The 20,820-nt window shown below is 35.6% G+C and overlaps 1 protein-coding gene across 3 annotated transcripts; it reads left to right on the top strand.

The window, feature by feature from the left end:
* The first annotated feature begins 447 nt into the window (after nt 1-447).
* Nucleotides 448-14,589, top strand: LOC149577167 (uncharacterized). 3 transcript variants are annotated; one of them, XR_016362820.1, is made up of 3 exons: nt 448-1,638; nt 7,562-7,620; nt 7,714-8,522. XR_016362820.1 is itself a non-coding variant. In XM_089822557.1 (3 exons), exons 1-3 carry the CDS (start codon nt 1,614-1,616, stop codon nt 7,998-8,000), a joined length of 171 nt encoding a protein of 56 aa, XP_089678683.1. In that variant the 5' UTR covers nt 448-1,613; the 3' UTR covers nt 8,001-14,589. The 3 variants fall into 3 exon arrangements, 2 of the variants coding, with proteins under 2 accessions (XP_089678683.1, XP_089678678.1); XM_089822557.1 differs by having other exon boundaries at nt 7,914-14,589; XM_089822552.1 differs by having other exon boundaries at nt 448-676.
* The last annotated feature ends 6,231 nt before the right edge of the window (nt 14,590-20,820 follow it).

The following is a 20,820-nucleotide window of genomic DNA, read 5'->3' as shown; positions in this document are numbered from 1 at the left end:
ATAATAAATTCTCAACATTTTAGAAAAATATATGTACAAGTAAGCATAGTGCTCAAATATCATACCGCTATCAGTGTGAACATTGCACCTTATTGGTGCAAATGCTAGTAATTTATTCTATCAACCTAAACAATCACAATTGCTATAAACACTATTGAACCCTCACCAAAGTGTCTCCCATATTAATATTTCAATTTATCTTGAGGTTGAGGTTGAAGTCATGAGTTATCCTTGTGGTCTCTAATTCAAGACAAGACAATCCTAAGTTTAAATGATACAAGTGTGCTAGAGGCATGCCCTAAAGAAGACTAGTTTCACCCAGCTTGCCCCAAAATGGACCACTACATGGACAGCCGAAACACCCCAAGTTGAAAACAAAATAATTTTTTTACGAAAAATGTGAAAGATAAAATAAATCCTTGCAATTATGTTCGTGGGGAATCGAGCTTCAACTTCCCAAACATTATTCCACGTTTGTGGACGCGGTCTAGTACTTCTGTTTTAAAACCTAGTGAGGTCTCCCAACATCAGCAGGAACATATAATCTAATTAGGGTCGCTCTGGGAGTGCAGAGTAGTTTTGAGGGTTTGAGAGGCTAGTGAGTATGATTCTAAATTCTTACAGAACGTTGATGAAAATGCGGGAGCAGCCTCGTTCGATTATTTCGCCGTCCCAGGTTTTCCCGTTTTTCTTCTATAATCTTGCGGAAAAGGTTTAATTGTTTTTAACATTTTTTTAGGATAGGAGTAATCGAGTACCCGCGCATCCCTCCCGGCCCCCGTCCTCCCCTTTGTGGGTAGGTTTGATCTATTTGTTCTCTAAATTTATTTGATGGAAGTCACCTTTGATTGCAGCTATTCTTAGAATTGGGATTGTCGGTGATTGCTTTTTTTGGGGTTGAGATAGCTTGTCCTTTTGCTTATAAAACGTGTGTTATTTGTGCTACAACTTTGATCTTTTTTTCCCTTTTTATAGAGGTACAAACTGTTTTATATTGGATTCTTTTGGATGATGTTTTAGCTTTTGAATAGCAGATTTTTCAAAGGACAGCTGCTAATGGGAGTTTGTTTGCTGCTCTTTAAAATGCTAACTCTGGGCTGTCTCTGATTGAAATTCTCCTAGTTTCCTCTATATGTTACTTATTGTATTTTTTTGGCATCCCGCGGCGATTTAAAATCTGGGTCTGTTTTAAAATCCTGTGGTATAGATGTAGCCATAGCTCCTCTAAGGCCATTGTATACCATGTGCAACTTTTTCGATGTCTTCTTATGGTTTGCGAAAGATATGTCATTAGCTCCCCTATCTGATTTTAGCCCGGGCACTTGTGAGGATATTAGGCTTACTTTTAGGTACAGTAGTGTGTGCATTGTGAGGCTCTTGCAGATAATTCTGAGAATGTTGAAAGGTGATGGAAGCTCACCTGTATTTAGTGGTTTCCTCTTGTTCTAGATGTGAGTTGATGTTTCACAAACTTCCTCAAATCATTTCTAAAACTAGAGGAATTCCACTGAATGCAATTTACAACACGATATCCACTGAATGCCTTTTACAACACAATATTTTGAATGACAGTCTGAATTGCTTATATAAGCAATGGGGTCCATTTGTTCTCAATGGCTTCATCTGCATTTGAAAATGGTGAGACAGTGGTTATGCTTTAAGTTTTAGTTGAGCAAATGTGACGTAATGTATTCTGTGGTCTTAATAATATAGCACTTAATTTTAGGTATTGAATTGCTCTAAATTGTATTGGTGAGAATCTTAAGAAAGTAAACATTAATTTCCTTACAGGTGAGATTGGAAGAGAATGTGGTAGTACCATAGGCGTGGAATGCATTAAATTGGCATTGCATACTAAATTTTGGTTTAGCAAAATGGTTGCGTGTTTTCCTGAAGGTTCCTTGAAATATTATTTTCTTAGAACCAAGAAATAACTGCAATAATTATATGTTTTCTTACAAGGATATTGTTTCACATCGCCGTTCCTTATTTTCCATCTTCAGAGCTGTATCACTTTGTGTTTGCTTAATTGGTTGAGCTCCCTAGAGTAGTGCTTGCTTTATTGTTAGAGCTTCTTTCAAGAATGTTTTGTGTTGTCAGAAAAGTGAGTACGAACCTGTCTTCAAAACATTTAGAAGATGATTTTGTAAGTCTTACTCAAAGTAGGTGTATGTTTTCTTGCTTGACCATTCAATTGACATGGTGTGTTTTCTCTAAATTCGGTTTATCTGCTATTATTCCTCACTTACAAGGCAATGGGATACAACATCGGAGTTTCGTGTCTCCATTCAGATTTGGGTTGTTCCAGTAAGTGGGTTGCCTTTATATTGAGCTGTTCCAGTAAGTTTATAATAGTTTTAAAATTTTTCTTGATGTTGTCAAAGTCATCTGTTTTTATTCCTTTTACATATAAATCCTTCCGAAGTTCTCCTCGTTCATATGCAGTGGTTTCTTCAAGAATATGAGCTGTAGAAATTCCTCTTGTCATTAATCTTCATATCAGGTTGGGGTCTTACTGGCCATTGTACTAGACAAGAGTGCAAAGGTTTTTCCATGTTCCTGAATCACCCTTTCCTTCTAGGACGAGGAGTACACGACACGATGTAAATGTATTTTAATGAAGATCCAAATAGAAGATGGTGGGGAGTTTTATATGCCAATGATGAAAAATTCACGCTCAAGTATGACTTTGATGCATATTGTGCAACATCACAATCTGGATGTGTCTTTTAGTCATATGATTTTCTTAGCTTCTTGATATGTTCAAGAAAACCAGTAGTAATTATTACATGAAGAACTAGAAAATTGCAGCAAAATATGCAATATAAGAGGATAGAAGACTTTTAATTATTGGTCTGCAGCACAAGCTTGTATGCTTGCAGATGGTTGGATGATGTTATAAAATCATATGCACAATTTGGATGATGCTCTTTTACAAGCTTAATCATATGATAAACTACAATTTGGATGATACCAGTTTACAAGTTAAATCATATTCTAGACTGATAAAATCAAATTGGAAGCTGCTAAGTTCCTTGGTATGTACAATTTGGATGATGCCAGTTTTAAACCTTAATCATATGATAGACTCATAAGCAAACTGCCATGTTCCTTGTCAATAGATCAGTCTACCTCAAATGGAACCCCAATACACTTTGTGGGAAAAAAACCGCTTGAGGTTGAATCTAATGCTCACTGGGCAGCTGGGAAAGAGTTTATCAGCTCGAGCAGATGATTCTTATGCGGGAAAGGGGTGGATTGAGGACACAATTAATTCAATGTTTAGGGCAGACATCCAACATATGGAAGTGTTGAATGAATAATATGACAGTGATGAAGAATAGGGACAAGGTGGCCCATTCATATCAATCTTAGAAGAATCTCTGTTAATGGAGGTGGCAGATTCAACTGCAACATCATTGGTGGCAAATATATATATATAATTTCAATGTTTTCAAGTTTTCCTTATCAATTTGTTTACATTTTTTATTTGTCATGATATGGATGTCAAGATGATCTTAAGATGAGGTGTTAAAATGATGTATTTTCTTAGCTTTTTCTTTATGTATTTGACAAGAAAACCTGTAATCGTTCTCAAATAGAGATGAAAAATTTGCTGCAAAATTTGGAAAGAAGTTCCTGATAGTTACAGTGATAAATTTAGAAGACATTGCATGATTCGTCCACGACACAAGCTTATTAGATGAAATAAAAGGATATGTGAAATTTATATAGTGCCATTTAGCAAGGTAAATTGTGTGAGAAATTGATTAAAAATAGAAACATAGATCAAATGTCAAGCTGCTAAAGTTCCTTATTAAAATATTAGCATAGCCCAAATAGAATCACTGTCTGTATTGGTAAAAAAGACATTTGAGATTGAATCTAATGCTCATAAGGAAGCCATGGATGATTTTCTCTAAGCAGGCGAGATACTATGTGTAGTAAAGGCATATTCTCAGCTCAGTAGATTTTTGAGTGAATTAGACAGTAGTTTTGAAGGACAGGTGTACGGTGGCTCAGTTATTTCAATCTAAAAGAAACCCCACTAGTAGAGTTTGTAGATCCACCCACATGATTGACGGCCATAAGAGGTATTATCATCACATCAATTACTTTATTATTTATTTATTTCATGCTTACTGAAGCAATTGGTTTGTCTACTTTGTCTCTTCATGTCAGGATTGCAAATGTAATAGATCAGTTACTTTTGGAGTATGGTGAAATGTAAACCTGAAAATGGAGTCTTATCTCGAGTTGAATTTTATAGATTGCTATTGTATGGTTCTGATGTGAAGATAGGCATCAGACGGCTGCAAAAAATTTGGAGGATTCTAACAGCCAAAATGCTCTAACAGTGATTGCTTGTCAAACTCAAAGTGACTGATGCCTGTCTGTTGTAGATCTATTATTAGGATGGATCAGACAAGTTTGAACTACATTTCTACAAAATATGATGTTCATGAGCTCAATCTTAATGGTTGAGCTAATAACAGGCATACGACTTTGAAATTTAGTTTTGCAAGGAATATGAAACTCTTTTGAGGCAACATTTCCCAAGGACTGCTGTATTGGAGTATCTAGATGCAATTACCACTGAGGACATGCAGTACTCATTTATTCACAAGAAATTATGGTTTCTTGTTTAAGATAATCATAAAATGCAAGATAAAAGTAATAGCAGGCATACGACTTTGAAATTTAGTTTTGCAAGGAAGATGAAACTCTATTGAGGTAACATTTCCCAAGGACTGCTGTATTGGAGTATCTAGATGCAGTTACCACTGAGGACATGCATTACTCATTTATTCACAAGGAATTATGGTTTCTTGTTTAAGATAATCATAAAATGCAAGATAAAAGTAGCAATGAAAGAGCATTCTTTCCATCCGCTGGACATGTTGGATTCTTTAGAACTGTAAAAAAAGAAAAAGAGAATCTTCATAATGGATGGGGGTTTTAAGAATGATTTTCCAAATTTTGTTGTAGCTTTCAAATTGTCCACACTCAAACTATCACCTATGTTAAAGATTGTAGCTGTGATAGAGATATTTATCTCTGATTTTGCTATATGTTGAAATTGAGATAATACCCATGTTTGGTGTTTACAGTTGGGAAAGATATTTATGATAACATTTGAGATAAAATTATAGGAAAAGACGTGTCATGTGTACCTGGATTTTTCCCTTCAAACTAAGGGTTTTCCTGAGATAGATGTCTTGTGTCTTTTGTATCTATTTTGTTCTTTTTTAATGCTGTGTAGCATTATTAACTTGGTTTCAGAGCAGGGTGGATAAATGCAATAAAGGAGTTGTGTATCTGTTCAGATTGCTTGAGAATCTTATAGGCAATTTGTAAGAATTGAGTTTTGTGATAGATGTGAGACAGATCCTTGCTGTTCTCTATCTATGTTCAGCTGCTACTGTGTGAGCACATTTATCATATTCTTCCACTCTAGTCATATTCCTCATTATTTATGCGATGCTCATATGTATTGTAATGAGCTTAAGTGATGTATCTCTGTTTAGTGTTCAGTGATATTTTCCATCAATTCATTCTCTATCTCTGCATATTCACTGTCGTCTTGGTGCATATTCTACTCTGACATCTCTTATTTCTTTTACTGTCATGTTTTCAGACTTGTCGTAAGAAATTGTTGACTCAGCCGATGCTATTGCCTTTATCTTATACGAAGTCTTACGCATATGACATCCAGCTTGTCAATATTTCTCTCCTAGCAGTGTTGGCTTAAAATATCCTATTTATGACACATTATTACATGTTGTTTCAGTTTTATATATGTGAGTGATTATCAGTTTTGGTATTTGTGATGAAGATGATCAGTTTTACCATTGAGATTTATTTATCGTAACGACAGATCAAGCTCCGGGGGAATAAAGAGTAAATTGTATAGTTTTAGATTAAGGTAAAAGCAGGTTTTGAAGGGGCCCCGAAACCCTTTACCTCTAAGAGAAAGATAAACCATTAAGCACAACCAGGTTAAAAAGAAACCTGAAATCAGCAAAACAACTAAACCAGGTTAAACAGGGCCCTGAGACCAACAGATGTGACCAGAAAAAACAACCAAAACAGATGTGACCAGAGTAAATTGTATAGTTTCATCTTTATGACGGGAGAATTTTTCTGTATTCTTTTTGGATGGTGTGACCATGCTCTCGTGAAAGGACATATCTCTCAGTTCTAAAACAAAAGGGCTCTTCTTTCAAGGTCCGGATCAAAGATATTCAAGATATTTTGTGATTTTGCTGGCTCTGTGTGCATGAGCAGCAATCTATTATATTCTTTAATGTGTATCATATATGGGTTCTTCTCGTTGTGCATCTTAGTGGAAGATATATTTTGTTAAAAACTCTGTTCTAGTGTGCGTTCTGTAGATTTGTTCGATAGCAAAGATAGTTTTAAGCCAGGCTCCCATGAACAACATATTCATATTTAAGCCAGGCTCCCATGAACAACATATTCATATTTTTGGCATCATCGAGCATTCCCATCATTTCTGTGACATTCGATCTTCCTGTATGGTTCCAGAAGGAATTATACTCACGAGTGATCAAGGTCCAGGTAAGTTTCAGTAATTTGGATTTTGCTAGTGTAAATATAAAGTTCAGCAATTGGGTTTACCTTTAATAATGAGTTTTGGTTATTGAATTTGATTGATTTGCTAAATTTTACAACTTGAGGAGTTAAGGAATTTCAGAAATGCAAAACTTATTGATAGATTGGGTTCTTTTCTTTTTTCGGGGATTTGGGTTTGAAGGATTTACAATTTATATTATGTCGGGACTGAAGATTCAAGGTATGTCTTATTAAAGTGAGGGGTATCTTGTATGTTTTATTAGTTTTCTAATTTATATATACGTAATTATTATATGTTTTGACTTTGATATCATGTAAGAACCTGTGAGTCCTAATCAGGTTATTTCATATGGCTTCATGACAATGTCAAAGATATAACTTGGAGATTTGGTTGATATGAATTATCAATGTGTATTAATTCACATTTGTGTGCAAATTATAGTAGTTTATGATCACATCTTTGAATATTGATCATGAATTGTTGTTTTATCATTGGGAATAAATTATTGCTTCCATCATTGAATTTATAATTTAATTATTAACTTCTCTTGGTTGGAGGACTCATAAAAAAGTAATGGCAAAAGTCATGAACATTGGAAACTTTTTTGTTAGAGTAAAGCCAGAGGGTTTAAACATCACACACTAAGTTTCATTCCAACACTAATAGTGTTAAAAAGTCAAAGTTGACTTTTTTTCCCAAGCTTAATTTTTTTGTTAGTGTGATGTTCAAGGGTGGCTGAGTAAAGCATTAATTTAATTTCATTTATTAAATTGCCTTTACTTCTTTCTTAAGATTTCACTTTATGCACTTTGCATCATTTAATAATTAATTAGTAATTATAAAATGTCATTTACCTCTTAGGGTGTTCCTTTTAGGTTTTCAATCTCCTTCTATAAGGATCCTTCTATAATTAATATCTCTCATTCTTTTCAGTTTGATAATACAATTTCTTCTCTGTGACAGGTTCTTCTATGCTTGCATTCTTTGGGCTTTGTAGATTTGTATTGCTCAAATCCTTCATGGTAAGCTGGATCTGTTGTAGTTTGTTAAGTATTTCGAGAAAAAGAAGAACGAGGATTTGACATAATAGATTTGGTATTTTTTTGTGAAAATAGGGGGGTGTTTGATTTTCAAAGCAATTTGAGGCGAAACAGACTTGACGGTTGGATTCAAAAGGCATCAAAACCCCTATTTTCATATAAAATTTGTCATTTTTGGACAACCTTGATTGGGGTGATAATTTTTTTTTGCATAACAGGGCCGTACAATCTCTGCACACACTTTGACACAGAGAAAATCATTTTTTTTTTTGCAGAACATCACCATTATTGACTGTCGATGGTTTACAAAAATTGCAATGATTATCGAAATTGCTAGCGGTCACTGTAAACCACCGCGGTGATTGTAGACGATCTGCCTAACTTAGCGATTTATAGCTCCGACTATCATCGCAGCTTTGCTAAGCCACCACTGTCGTCGCTTAGCGTGCACTCCACCAAAGCGCCACTTGGGAGCCACTGCTTGGCCGTGTTGCCCAAGCTTCACTCAGAGCTTTTTTAATATATATTTAAAAAACAAAAATATTTTTTCTTGCCTTCTGGAGGTCTTGGCGGTCTTTTTGCTCTAACTTGAGTATATGGGGGTCTTTTTTCAATTCAAAAGAAGTGCTGGAAAACTGATCTAGAGATGGAGACAATGGTATAGGTATTGTTTGGATTTTTTCCTAGTTTGGTCCTTATTTTTGCACTTGGAGTTCGATGATGTCTTCAATCTTTTGGGGGGCATAACTTGTTCGTTATAGCTCTTTTTTTGATTCGGAAAAAACGTCAGAAAGCCCAAGATGTGTGTGATACACAAGTGAAGCTTTTTTGCTCTATTCTTGTATACACATTCCTTTTGCAAGTTGAGGTTCGATTTTTTTGCATTGTGGGGGGTGTTTTATTATTATTTTCTGTTATAATATCAACATATCTGAATACTTCAAAACCCCTTCTTAAAACAATGGTCGAGACCTCTTCTTCTCTAGTACTTCTAAATCCACACAACTATCACGCATGAAAATCTCATGTGCAGCTGCTTCTCCATTCAAAGGGTTTGTGGTCTAGTTTAGATATATTGCAGCCAATATTTTAGAGTCAATATTAGACTTTGCAACACATGAATAAGATGGATGAAGCCATGGGTATGATTTCTTTGAGTGTTTCAAACTACTTATAGTTTCATCTTGATGAGTCTTCCACTCCTCAAGAAATGTGGGCTAAGTTTAATGACTTGTTTGGCACCATCAACAAGTTCAGAGCACTTCAGATTGAGGCAAAACAAACTTCTCTTGTTCTCGATGCTTTCTCCTTCATTGAGGACTTATGAGGTTCAAACAACAGAGCACTTTGTTATAGGGATGTGGAAAAGATAAGACAGATAAGGAATGCATCTATTTGATTCTATCAAAGATTTTCTCTTCTACCTTCCATTCCACTATGGGTGCCTTGGGTCCCAGATTTGTCATGTTCACTTTTGAGGTATTTTGTGATCGCTTGACTAGAGAGTAGTCTAAGTTTAAGCAGGTGGATACTATCACCAACTTGAAGACATAGGTATTGGTTGCTCATACATCTATAGGAAAGCTGAAGTAGAAATTGAAGCATAAGATAGATTTAACAGGCAGTGAGAGTTCCTCCAAGCCCACTCCTAAATCAGATGCTCTGAAACCCTCTCTGAAGGGTAAGTCTTCTAAGTCTAGTGAGTCTTCTTCCAAGACTAAGAAGTACACAGGTGATCCTTGCAATTTTTGTGGCAAGGAAAGACATCCAGTTTCCAGATTTTGGAAATGTCTCAAGGCTTTAGAGGAGGCCATGCAACATTACAATATTTTGCTTCTCCGAAGCCACCATCTTCTTTAGGGAAAGGACAGACTCTTTTTGCACGAGCTGTCTTCTACAACTACTTGGATTCTTGATTTCGGACTTTCACACCATATGACACTCACATGATTTGGTTACCTCACTTGCTTAGAGTGTTACGACACAGATTGCAGTTGGTGATTCTACACAGCTTTCAGTCACAGGTTCAGGAACTATCTCTTTAGATGGTGGTTCACTATAGGATGTTTTCTTAGTTCCTTCCATTTCTACGAACCTCTTTTTCTTTTTTTTTAGATTTGTCATTTTGGCTTTGGAAAGACAGTTGAGTTCTCACCACATGGTGTGGTTATTTGAGACCTCCATGATCTTGACTTGGTTGTTGCTATTGGGAGTTTTGATCTTTAGTCTCACTTATATCAGTTTGATGGCTTTGAGAGCTCTGATTCTACAAGTGTTTCTCTCATTGCTCATGCAGACACAGTGAGCAAGCTTTGGCATGAGTGTTTTGGCCATGTCAACTACAAATATCTACAACAAATGAGTACACAGGAGCCAGTGATTGGGCTACCTTAGATCTCTTGTATTGATAGTGTGTGTCAACGTTGTGCACTTGGCAAACATAACATATATCCATTTTCAGAAGGTAGATCAACACGTGTTGAGGCACCATTGGAGTTGATACATAATGATCTGATGTCATTTCCCACTCCCATCTTTTTTACGTGCTTGATATGTGCTCACCTTCATAGATGACTTCCCTAGAGACACATGGGAGTACTTGTTGAAGTACATGTTTGATGTCTTTGATTCATTTCGAATCTTTAAGACATTTGTAAAGAAGTAGTCTAGTCTTTTTGTCAGGCTTATGCACACTAACAATGGGGGAATATGTGAATCAGTCTTTCAGAGATTTTTGCATTGAGCATGATCTACAACATTAGTTCATAGTTCTCCATACCCCTCATCAGAATGAGGTTACAGAGAGAGAACATGCCATTATGGGAGATGGCCAATTGTATGATACAGTCTCAAGCTACGAGTTCTTCATTTTGGGCTGAGGGTATCAATTGTGCCAATTATATTCAGAATCAGATGCCTCACAAGGCATTATGACATATGATTGCGGAGGAGGCTATGATTCATGTCAAGTCCGATGTTTCTACTTTCTGCATTTTGGTAGTAAGGCTTGGGGATTTATTCTAGATGCTCAGTGGAAAGCCATGGAGAGGAAGAGCCGACCACTCATATTTGGTGGCTACTGTGAGGATGTGAAGGCGTATAGGTTGTTTGATCTTGCTTCTAGAGAAGTCTTGTTTCAGCAAGATGTTCAGTTTGATGAGTGTTATCCTCGGAGCCACCATCACCAGTGTCTCCCCACTACTCAGTACTTCTCTACTCCTCCATAGGATTATGCATCCTTTGATAAGATAAGATAATTTTATTAATGTCCAACAAAAGACCACAACTTGGGTTTATGGGTTCGAGGAAGATCTTGATATTGATACCCCTTCACCACCTCCACCAGTTGTTCAGCGAGTGCCTAAGTGGGCTCGTGCTATTGTTGATGTAGCATGACCTATGACAGGGGATCCTATAGATTGTCGTCGCACTCGTGCTTAGACTTCTGGTACTGGACTCTTGAGTCATGCCATTTCAGATGATCCATAGAGTTTTTCACAGGCGACAAGACACTTAGAGTGGGATAACGCTATGGATGAGCAGTACTTTTCTTTGATGAAGAACCACACATGAGATCTTTGTCCTCTTCTGAAAGGAAGAAAGGTGGTTCGGTGGCGGTGGGTGTATTGTACCAAGTATGTTGCAGATGGTTCTATTGATAGATACAAGACACATCTTGTTGCAAAGGGCCTTTCCTAGGTTGAGGGTATTGATTACTCTGAGACCTTTGCTCCTGTTGCCAAGACAAATTCTATTCACCTTGTACTCTCTCTTGCAACTTCACAGGGATGTACGGTTTTTTAGATGGACATGAAGAGTTCATTTTTGCATGGAGACGTTCATGAGGAGATCTATATGGAGTAGCCTCCTGGTTTTGTGCCAGCCTCTTTATTGGTATGCAAGCTTTAAAGGTCTTTATATGGTCTCAAATAGGCCCCTCAAGCTTGGTATGAGAAGATAGATTCCTTCTTGCTTGCTTCACAGTTCACTTGGTGTCATTTTAACCGTACAGTTTATGTTTAGCGTCATGAGGCTGACTTATTGATACTTGTGCATTATGTAGATGATCTTATCATTATAGGTAGCTGACCCTCCATGATACAAAGTGTTCAGAGAGCCTTGAGAGAGTAGTTTGAGATGACAGACCTTGGATTTCTGCACTATTTTTTGGGCCTACAAGTTGTTTAGTCTTCAAATGGGATAGCCATACTCCAACATAAGTATGCTCTTGATATGCTTCAACGATTCAACATGCTTGATTGCAAGCTTGCTCCCACACCTTTTCAATCGGGTGTTGTTTTATCTACCTTTTGCACTACTCCTATAGTGGATTCCACTTTACATAGACAACTTGTGGGTAGTTTGTTGTACTTCACACACACACATCCTAATGTTTCCTTTGCGGTTAGACCTGTCTCTCGATTCTCACATGATTCACATGAGAGTCATTGGAAAACATTTTATGACATTCATTACACATCAGGGGATCCTCACATTGTTGGTTACACAAACTCAGATTGGGCTGGTGATATTGATGACCACAAGTTGTAAGAACTCTCCTCATATGTACTTATTTAAATACAAATTTATCTATTAAATCCTTTATATAGGAGATTTGAATGGATATTTGAGTTCGACAAGACAATGGTATGAGTTAATGTTGTTCTTGCTAAGAACCATGTAGAGGACATTATGATGATTATGACTATCTTATGTATAATGATTGTTGCAATAATATAATGTAATATGTTGATTCTTATGAATCATTTGAAATTCAAAAACAAAGATTATCAACTCTCTAGAAGTGCCCTTAAGTAGCTTAGTTTTAAATATTTTAAGTACATTGCGATATGTTAAGGTTGTTAGGGTATCATGTATAAGAGGATATACTTCTATATTGGAACGAGTTATTTAGTTACTTGAAAATTATAATTTAAATCATAAAACATTGCGTGTGTTTTCTAGGATACATCTACATAACTAGGTGATAGAAAGTTATGGATTTAGATGATATTAATTATCGTACCTTGATGATTAGGTTAAATGCATTCAGATAGTTCAATATGCTCTATTGATGATGTTTATGATGTTTTAGGTATATGCATGAAGTATGATGATGATTTTAGTATTTTAATTCGAATTGATGAATATGATATGGTATTTCAAGTATGCAATAAATTATGTGTTATCATATGCAAAACTAGAAAAGTTTATTAAAATGAGAATGTAGAATGTTTAGTCAATTGATTATGCTATTTGAATATATATACATGTGATTTTATCAAGCTACTGATGTTCAAATTGAGTGTGCAGGAAATTTCCATAGAAATTTTTGGAGAGTCAATAACCAGCCATATGTGCAAATTGTAAAAGCCAAGGTTGAATCTAATGAAGAGATTCAAAATTTGCTGTTAAGTGACTTTTTGTAATGGTAAATTGTATGTATGTATTAGGCGATTTCTCTTTTAATTAGTGACATGTCAACGTTGTGTAATGTTATTTTACAGTGTCACTTGTTATGTGTATATGTAATGACATGTCTACTAAGGTTGGCAATGTAATCGTAAACCTAACCGACCTAATTAGGAATCTAATTAAACCCCCTCGATTAAGGTAATTGAATAGTCCTGCCAATTAGGTTAATTGAATTCAAATTTTTTTGCTAGTCACTTGTAGAGGTCAAAATGGAGTCCTAGAAGCCAATTTTAATGAAAACCAAGAACCCATGTGGTAGGGGTATGGGTATGGATTTGGCACCTTTTTAACCCTTCTAGAACCTCCTATTGACTTATATGGCCCTCAAAATATCCCATTTTCCTTTGGTTGTGAAAATAGAGCAACTTCATGACCCTTCCCAAATCCTTACCCTTGCCAAAAGACTTGCATTTATGGTAGGATCAAGTTGGGAATCAAGAGTCTTAGGGTCAATGATGCATTTATTGCTATTTTAGGTGGTTGAGTATTAGAAGCTATTAAGAGGCCCTTTGAGGAGTTGGAGGGTGTTCACCCACTTGTGAAGGTTGGTCTCTCCATTGTCATGGAAGTTCTTGTTTCTTGTTGCAAATAGGTTATTATGTATTTTCATTCTCTTGCATTTGTGATCAATGTGTTTTGTGTTGCGTCTATGTAAGGGGATGAGATTTGATTTTGATTTCATGTTATTGTGTTCTTCTTGATTGAATGAGGGAGTTTTGTAAAGGGTGTATCACATTACTCACCCTTTTGAGTAAGGAAATAAGTTATTGGGGAAGGGGTTAGTTGGACACCATGTTAGTGTAGTCTCTCTTCTCATGGTGAGAAGAGGGAAGAAATGCAAGGTGTACGAGCCCTTGCATGCCAATGACATTGATCTTGCTTTGGGGGGCGGGGGGGATAAGGAGCAGAAAGAATGAAAGTTCATGCAAATTTCTAGCCTTGAAAAGATATGTATATTGTATGTTTTACATTGAACAATCTCCTACTTGGTAGTCCACATTCACCCCTATGTTATGGGTTCAATGTGAACCCAATTGTACAAGCCTTGGAAGAGTATTTTTATGTTGTGTTGCATGTTGTAAGATTTGAATTGGTTGTCACCCGTTGGTTACCGGTTCTCCTAGCTCAGTGGGTGGTGTCTTTTGAGACCTAGGATGGGAGGTGAGCACTCCATGGTTAGTTCTATATGTTTTTGCAAATTTTGGGTTGGCCTTATGATGGAGCCATTTTGGAATTGGAGCATTGAAGATGTTCCTGAGGTCATTGTGTTGGAGGCCTCTCCATTGTCTCATCTTTCTTGTTGTATCATTGTATTTAAGTGTTTAAGGAAAGAATTCATAACTTCCTTGTGACCTATTGAAATATATTCCATGTTGTTGATTTTCTCTTCAATGAGAAGAAAAGAGATTATTTTATGAGAAATTGTATATAAGGGTGATGAGATTTCAAATTAATTGCACTCCTATTTTTGCTTTAGATGCATTGGAATGACATAGTGTCAAAATGCTAAATTATTTCATAATTTAACCTCTTGTAGCCTTAGATTCAATCATGAATGTAAATAGATTTAATTATGGTAAAGTCATGGCATTGCATGAACAAATCAAGTGAAATGCACATAGACTTCCCTAAGTTCTTAATTGAAGTTCCATAGGAGAGATGATCCTATAGTCACACCTAAATTTCATTAAGTAAACACAATGGATAATAAATAGATTAAAGTCCAAGTTGGAACACATGCATATTACCTTATAATTCACTCCTAAACTTATTGGAAATGAATCTAATAAGATTACTATGAAAGTTGAAAAGTTCCCAAGAAACCCATTTGAACATTTGAAAATTACACCAAAATTTCCCTCCTAAAGGGACCCTACAACTCTCTGGAAATCGTACGATAGGAAATTAAATTCCTCCCATACAAAATTTCATCTTACACAATCATTATAATATAATTTTTAATAAACCCACTTGGACAAATATCATAGCCCTTTTATGAGACCTACAAATCTATTATTAAAAAAGAGAGGAATGCCAGATTTCCCTTGGGGAGTGCTTCATTGCATTCGGATGAGTTTGGGCAAGTGGTCCACTGGTCTTAAATATGGTTTAGGGTAAGTAAGTGGGGACTTAAGGGTAGTATTAGGATTAGTAATTATTGTTTATTAATTTAATTTATATGATTAGGAATTAGTAAATTAGCTTTAGTTTAATGTGGAATTTTTGTTTGTGGGGAAAATTTGTTTTTAAATAAGTAAAGTTTTTATTAAATATTTAATTGCTAGGTAAAAGCTATTTGCATGTAGATATAAGGGTAGCTAGGTTAGTTTTAGGATTAGTAATTATTGGTTAGCTTCTTTTAATCTAGTGACTATGTTGTGTTATGAGGATTGGTATTTTATATTTGTATTTGGAATTTTAAAATTTAATAGAGTTAGTGGAAAGTTAATGTTTATTAGTTATTAATTAAGGTGGTGTTAGAGATAAATAATGTTGGGAAAATGAAAAGTAATTGGTGTTCTAAATATGTATAGTATTGAAGTTTGGTCTTGTAAACTTGATTTTTATATTTTAATGTTATGGGACAACATCTTTTAAATAATAATAATTAATTAGAAGGGGCTTTAGTTAGTAATTTTGTTGATATTAGATGTTAGAAGGTGTTAGGGTTTAGAGTTGTTATAGATTGCTTGATAGTTGGTTTGGGTTATGTTAGAAGATAAATTAGATGTTGCAATCAATTAAATGATAAATAATTTATTTTTTATTTAGTTCTAATAGCTTACATTAGTAATTGGAATCAAGTATTATCATAATGTTAGGTCACCTATTAAGTGCAGACCTAGGCATCTAGGGGATTGACCTAGTATAATGTAACAAGTGTTTGATATCGAATTAAAAACTAATGTAATTCATGTTATTGACCAAATCAAATGATGTGTAATTTTTAATAATTAAGGTTAACTAAGCCATTTATTAAGGTTCAAACCTGAATGTGTCCATGTTGTAGTATGTTTCCATCCTCATGACAAAAGGTGAAAATTGTGAACCTATCTTCAGTAAATTATACCTAACTAACTCAAATACAATTTGAGATCTTGGAAACCCTAAATATATTTTTGACTTGATGTCATACTTTTGAAATCATGAACCAATGGTTTGATCAATTGAACTTAATCAACCCATGCTGTTAGTTCTTGTAGCACCATTATTGATGGTTTCGAACTGGTGCAGTATGCTTTCGATACTGACTCTGCATCCATATGAAATGACATCAAAACTTGAATTTTACCTAAACCTTGTAACACAAAGCTAACTTGATTAGGTCTTCATCCTTCCATAAAGTATTCGACACTAGTGTGTGTCAAAATAGTTGTTATCACCTTTAAACAATTTAAAAAAAAAATGTTCTTGTGTTTTTGCCCCAATTTTTGGGCATGACACAAGTCTACTTCTGGATTTGTCTTATGTCTTGGTTCTAGTCCTATCACATGGTCTTGCAAGAAGCAACATGCTCACACATTATCATCTACAGAGGTAGAGTACACGACAATTGTGCTAGCTAGTTAGGAGGTTTTGTGACTTCGACAGTTGATGATAGAGTTTGGATTTCCTCCTAATAGTCCCACCTTTCTATGGTGTGACAATTAGAGTGCTATATACATTTCCCGCAACCCAGTTGAGTATCAGTGGACCAAGCACATTTAGCTTCACATGCACTTCATTAGGCATTTGATTCAGGATGACACTCTGAGCTTGGAGTACATTCCCACTGTTGAGTAGGTTGTTGACATCTTCACTAAACCTTTTGCATCCCCACGGTATCTTCATCTGTGTTCTAAGCTTGGTGTGAAGGAAGATGTCCTTGGGGAGACTTAGTGATGAGTCCTTCCTTATTTTCTTGCTATCTTATTTTCCCCATGTGGTTTTCCCTGTTTCTCCATTTCATAAGAGATTTGGTTGTGATTGGGTACCTCATAAGGCCTTGCTACTAGGACCCAAGTTTTCTTTTAGCATTACATTGTAGTTTCCTTTCTTTTTCTGCATTATTGCTCATCTTAAGGGGGGTATTAGAGTAAAGTGTTAATTAAATTAAATTATTAAGTTACCTTTACTCCCTTCTTAAGATTTCATTTTATGCACTTTACATTTCTTTTTAATAATTAATTAGTAATTATTAAATGCCACTTACCTCTTAGGGTTTCCCTTTGAGGTTTTAAATCTCCTTCTATAAGGATTGATCTTTTGTAAATATCTCTCATTATTTTTAGTCTGATAATACAATTTGCATATTCTCAAAGAAAAACCCTTGCCTCGTCTTTGCCTTCTCTTCTCTGTGACAGGGTTTTGCATGCAAGTATTCTTCGAGCTTTGTGGACTTGTATTGCTCAAATCTTTCGATTTCTTCTAGTCATGGGACTAAAATTGAGGACATAGAAAATAATATTTAGAGGAAGTACTTTTAGTTTCAGAGGGAGGTTACATGAGAGATGGAGATGTCTAATTCTTTGCAAGCTTATGTGGCAGTGTAACTTCCAAGGCTCAAGATTTGGTTAAATTGGAATCAACCATCTTATTGTGGTGTTCTATTGAGAGGTAATTGCCGTTGAGAGAGAATCTTAGCTGTTCTGATTCGTGTTGCAGGTAATAAGTTCTTCTTTGTGAGGTGTAATCCCTTGTTAATGATTTATTTGTAAGAGAAGTTTGAGGTGAAATCACTTGATCTACCTTCTGTGATGAGAATGAGACATGGTCGAAATGCATTCTCCTCAGGGAGAAGTTTGAGGTGATGGCCGTTGTTCCACCATCTGTGATGAATCATGATGGAAATGTATTCTTCTTATGGAGAGGTATGAGGTGAAAGCTCTTGTTCCATCCTTTTTGACGAGGTATGGTGGAAATGCATTCTTCTCAAGAAGAAGTCTGAGGTGAAAGCTCTCATTTCACCCTTTACGACGAGGCATGGTGGAAGTCGTGTGCGTGACTTCACGACTTTAATTTTATACTACTGTGATGAATTGTGTTATTATGAGATAACATGTTTTAATGAGAATCTATGTGATGAGAATTAATCATTGACATTTTTGGTTATAACTCGTGTGCCTGCTATACAAAAATTCTCTCTTGCTAAGAGAGTGTTGAAGAATATAGCTTTGATAGAGATCTTTATCGTTAATTTTACTCTATGTTGAAATTGAGATGATACCCATGTATTGTGTTTACAATTGGAGAAGATATTTATGATAGTATTTTAGATAATTTTATATGAAGAGACACATGTCATGTGAAGAGTCGTGTGTTTGGATATATGAAAAGTCTTGTTTTTTGAAATTAACGAGACCTTCATTGTGATGTGAAGAGTCTCTCAATTTTATATGTATGAAACACTATGTGTAGACAACAATTGTATCAATTTGAAAGCATTTTCCTTGAATATTTTTGTATCAATAAAAGGGATTTTTTTTAGGTGTAGCTAAGTTTTTCCCTTTAAGCCAAAGGTTTTCCTAGGATAAATGTGTTGTCTCTTTTGTATCTTTTTTATTTTTGTATATCATTGTTTCTGCAAAAAACATTAACCTACACCTAATGAAAGAAGAAATTTGTCAGCATGGGTTTCATCAAATTTGTCAGCATGGGTTTCATCACAGGTTTTACTCAAAATCAATGGTGAGGATTCTATTTCAAGCTTTGTATGCTTCTAATTCCATTTCATAACTTGAAGATAAGAAGAGCTCATCGTTAAAGGTCAATATATTGTGTAGGAACCATGATTAAAATAAAATAATATTAAGTATTCCTTAGGTTCTATTAATCATCTCAGATCTACACCATTTGATTTAGCTAAAATAACAACATTATTAACTCAATAGAAAATAGCATACCATGACTTAAACAACAAAAGGTTTGAATTTCAATTAAGATTTTTAGTAGATGTTGATTGTATAATCAACAAAACAATTATAGAGCAACAACAGAACTAGCGTAGATTTTTTTACAAGCTAACACAAATATAATTGTGATATTGCTATCGAGATTTAAATGTGTGATTTTTGAGTCAAACTCATTGACCCATGTCTCATGAGTAGTGATTCAACATGAATCCATCTCTCATGAGAATAAATGGAACACTTAGCATTCATTGGATCTAGGTGATGCTCACAGGGGTGAAGCACTGAGACTTCTTGAGAGGTCACCCATCTTAGTACTATTCGAGCCTGAGCACACTTAACTATAGAGTTTCCTCCATGGTTTAATCCAAATCTTTCAACCCCATTTGAAAAACCTTCACCAAGTGTTGTGCCTTATGAACCATTCATTAGAAAGCCCCTTAAGCTCATCAATTGATAAGTAGGAGACAATTTCCACAGCAAGTCAAATTATGATATTGCTATCAGGATTTAACACTGTGATTTGAGTAGCGATTCAACATGAATTCATCTCTCATGAGATTAAATGGAACACTTAGCACTCATTGGATCTAGGTGATGCTCATAGGGGTGAAGCATCGAGACTTCTTGGGAGGTCACCCATCCTAGTACTACTCCAACCTACACACGCTTTACTACAGAGTTTCCTCCATGGTTAAACCCAATGCTTGTAGCCCCATTTGAAAAACCTTCACCAAGTGTTGTTCCTTATGAACCATTCATTAGAAAGCCCCTTAAGCTCATCGATTGATAAGTAGGAGATAATTTCCACAAGAAGTCAAATTGTGATATTACTATCAAGATTTAACTGTGTGATTTTGAGTCAAATTCATTGACCCATGTTTCATGAGTAGTGATTCAACATGAATCCATCTCTCATGAGAATAAATGGAACTCTTAGCACTCATTGGATCTAGGTGATGCTCACAGTGGTGAAACACCAGGACTTTCCTAGAGGTCACCCATCTCAATACTACTCCAGCTTGAGCACACTTAACTACAAAGTTTCCTCCATGGTTAACCCAAAGTTTGCAATCCCATTTGCAAAACCTTCACCAAGTGTTGTACCTTGTGAACCATTCATTAGAAAACCCCTTAATCTCATCAATTGATAAGTAAGATATAATCTCCACAACAAGTCAAATTGTGAAATTGCTATCAGGAATTAACTATGTGATTTTGAGTCAAACTCATTGACCCATGTTTCATGACTAGTGATTCAACATGAATCCATTTCTCATGAGAATAAATGGAATGTTTAGTACTCATTCGATCTAGGTGATGCTCATAAGGGTGAAGCACCAGGACTTCCCAGGAGGTCACCCATCCCAGTACTACTCCACCTTGAGCGTGCTTAACTACATAGTTTCCTCCATGGTTAAACCCAAAGCTTGCAAACCCATTTAAAAAACATTCACCAAGTGTTGTTCCTTATGAACCATTCATTAGAAATCCCCTAAAGCTCATCAATTGATAAGTAGGAGATAATTTCCACAAGTCAAATTATGATATTGCTATCAAGATTTAACTGTGCGATTTTGAGTCAAAATCATTGACCCATGTTTCATGAGTAGTGATTCAACATGAATCCATTTCTCATGAGAATAAATGGAACACTTAGCACTAATTGGATCTATGTGATGTTCATAGGGGTGAAGCACCGAGACTTCTTAGGAGGTTACCCATCCTAGTACTACTCTAGCCTGAGCGCACTTAACTACAAAGTTTCCTCCATGGTTGATAAGGACACAACCCAAGATAAAATGAACATAATAGGAAA

The sequence above is a fragment of the Cupressus sempervirens genome, chromosome 1 (genome assembly GCF_028749045.1).
Source record: "Cupressus sempervirens isolate cs-2001-9-10 chromosome 1, ASM2874904v1, whole genome shotgun sequence".
Taxonomy (NCBI): domain Eukaryota; kingdom Viridiplantae; phylum Streptophyta; class Pinopsida; order Cupressales; family Cupressaceae; genus Cupressus; species Cupressus sempervirens.
This window is presented reverse-complemented; position numbering and strand designations above follow the sequence as displayed.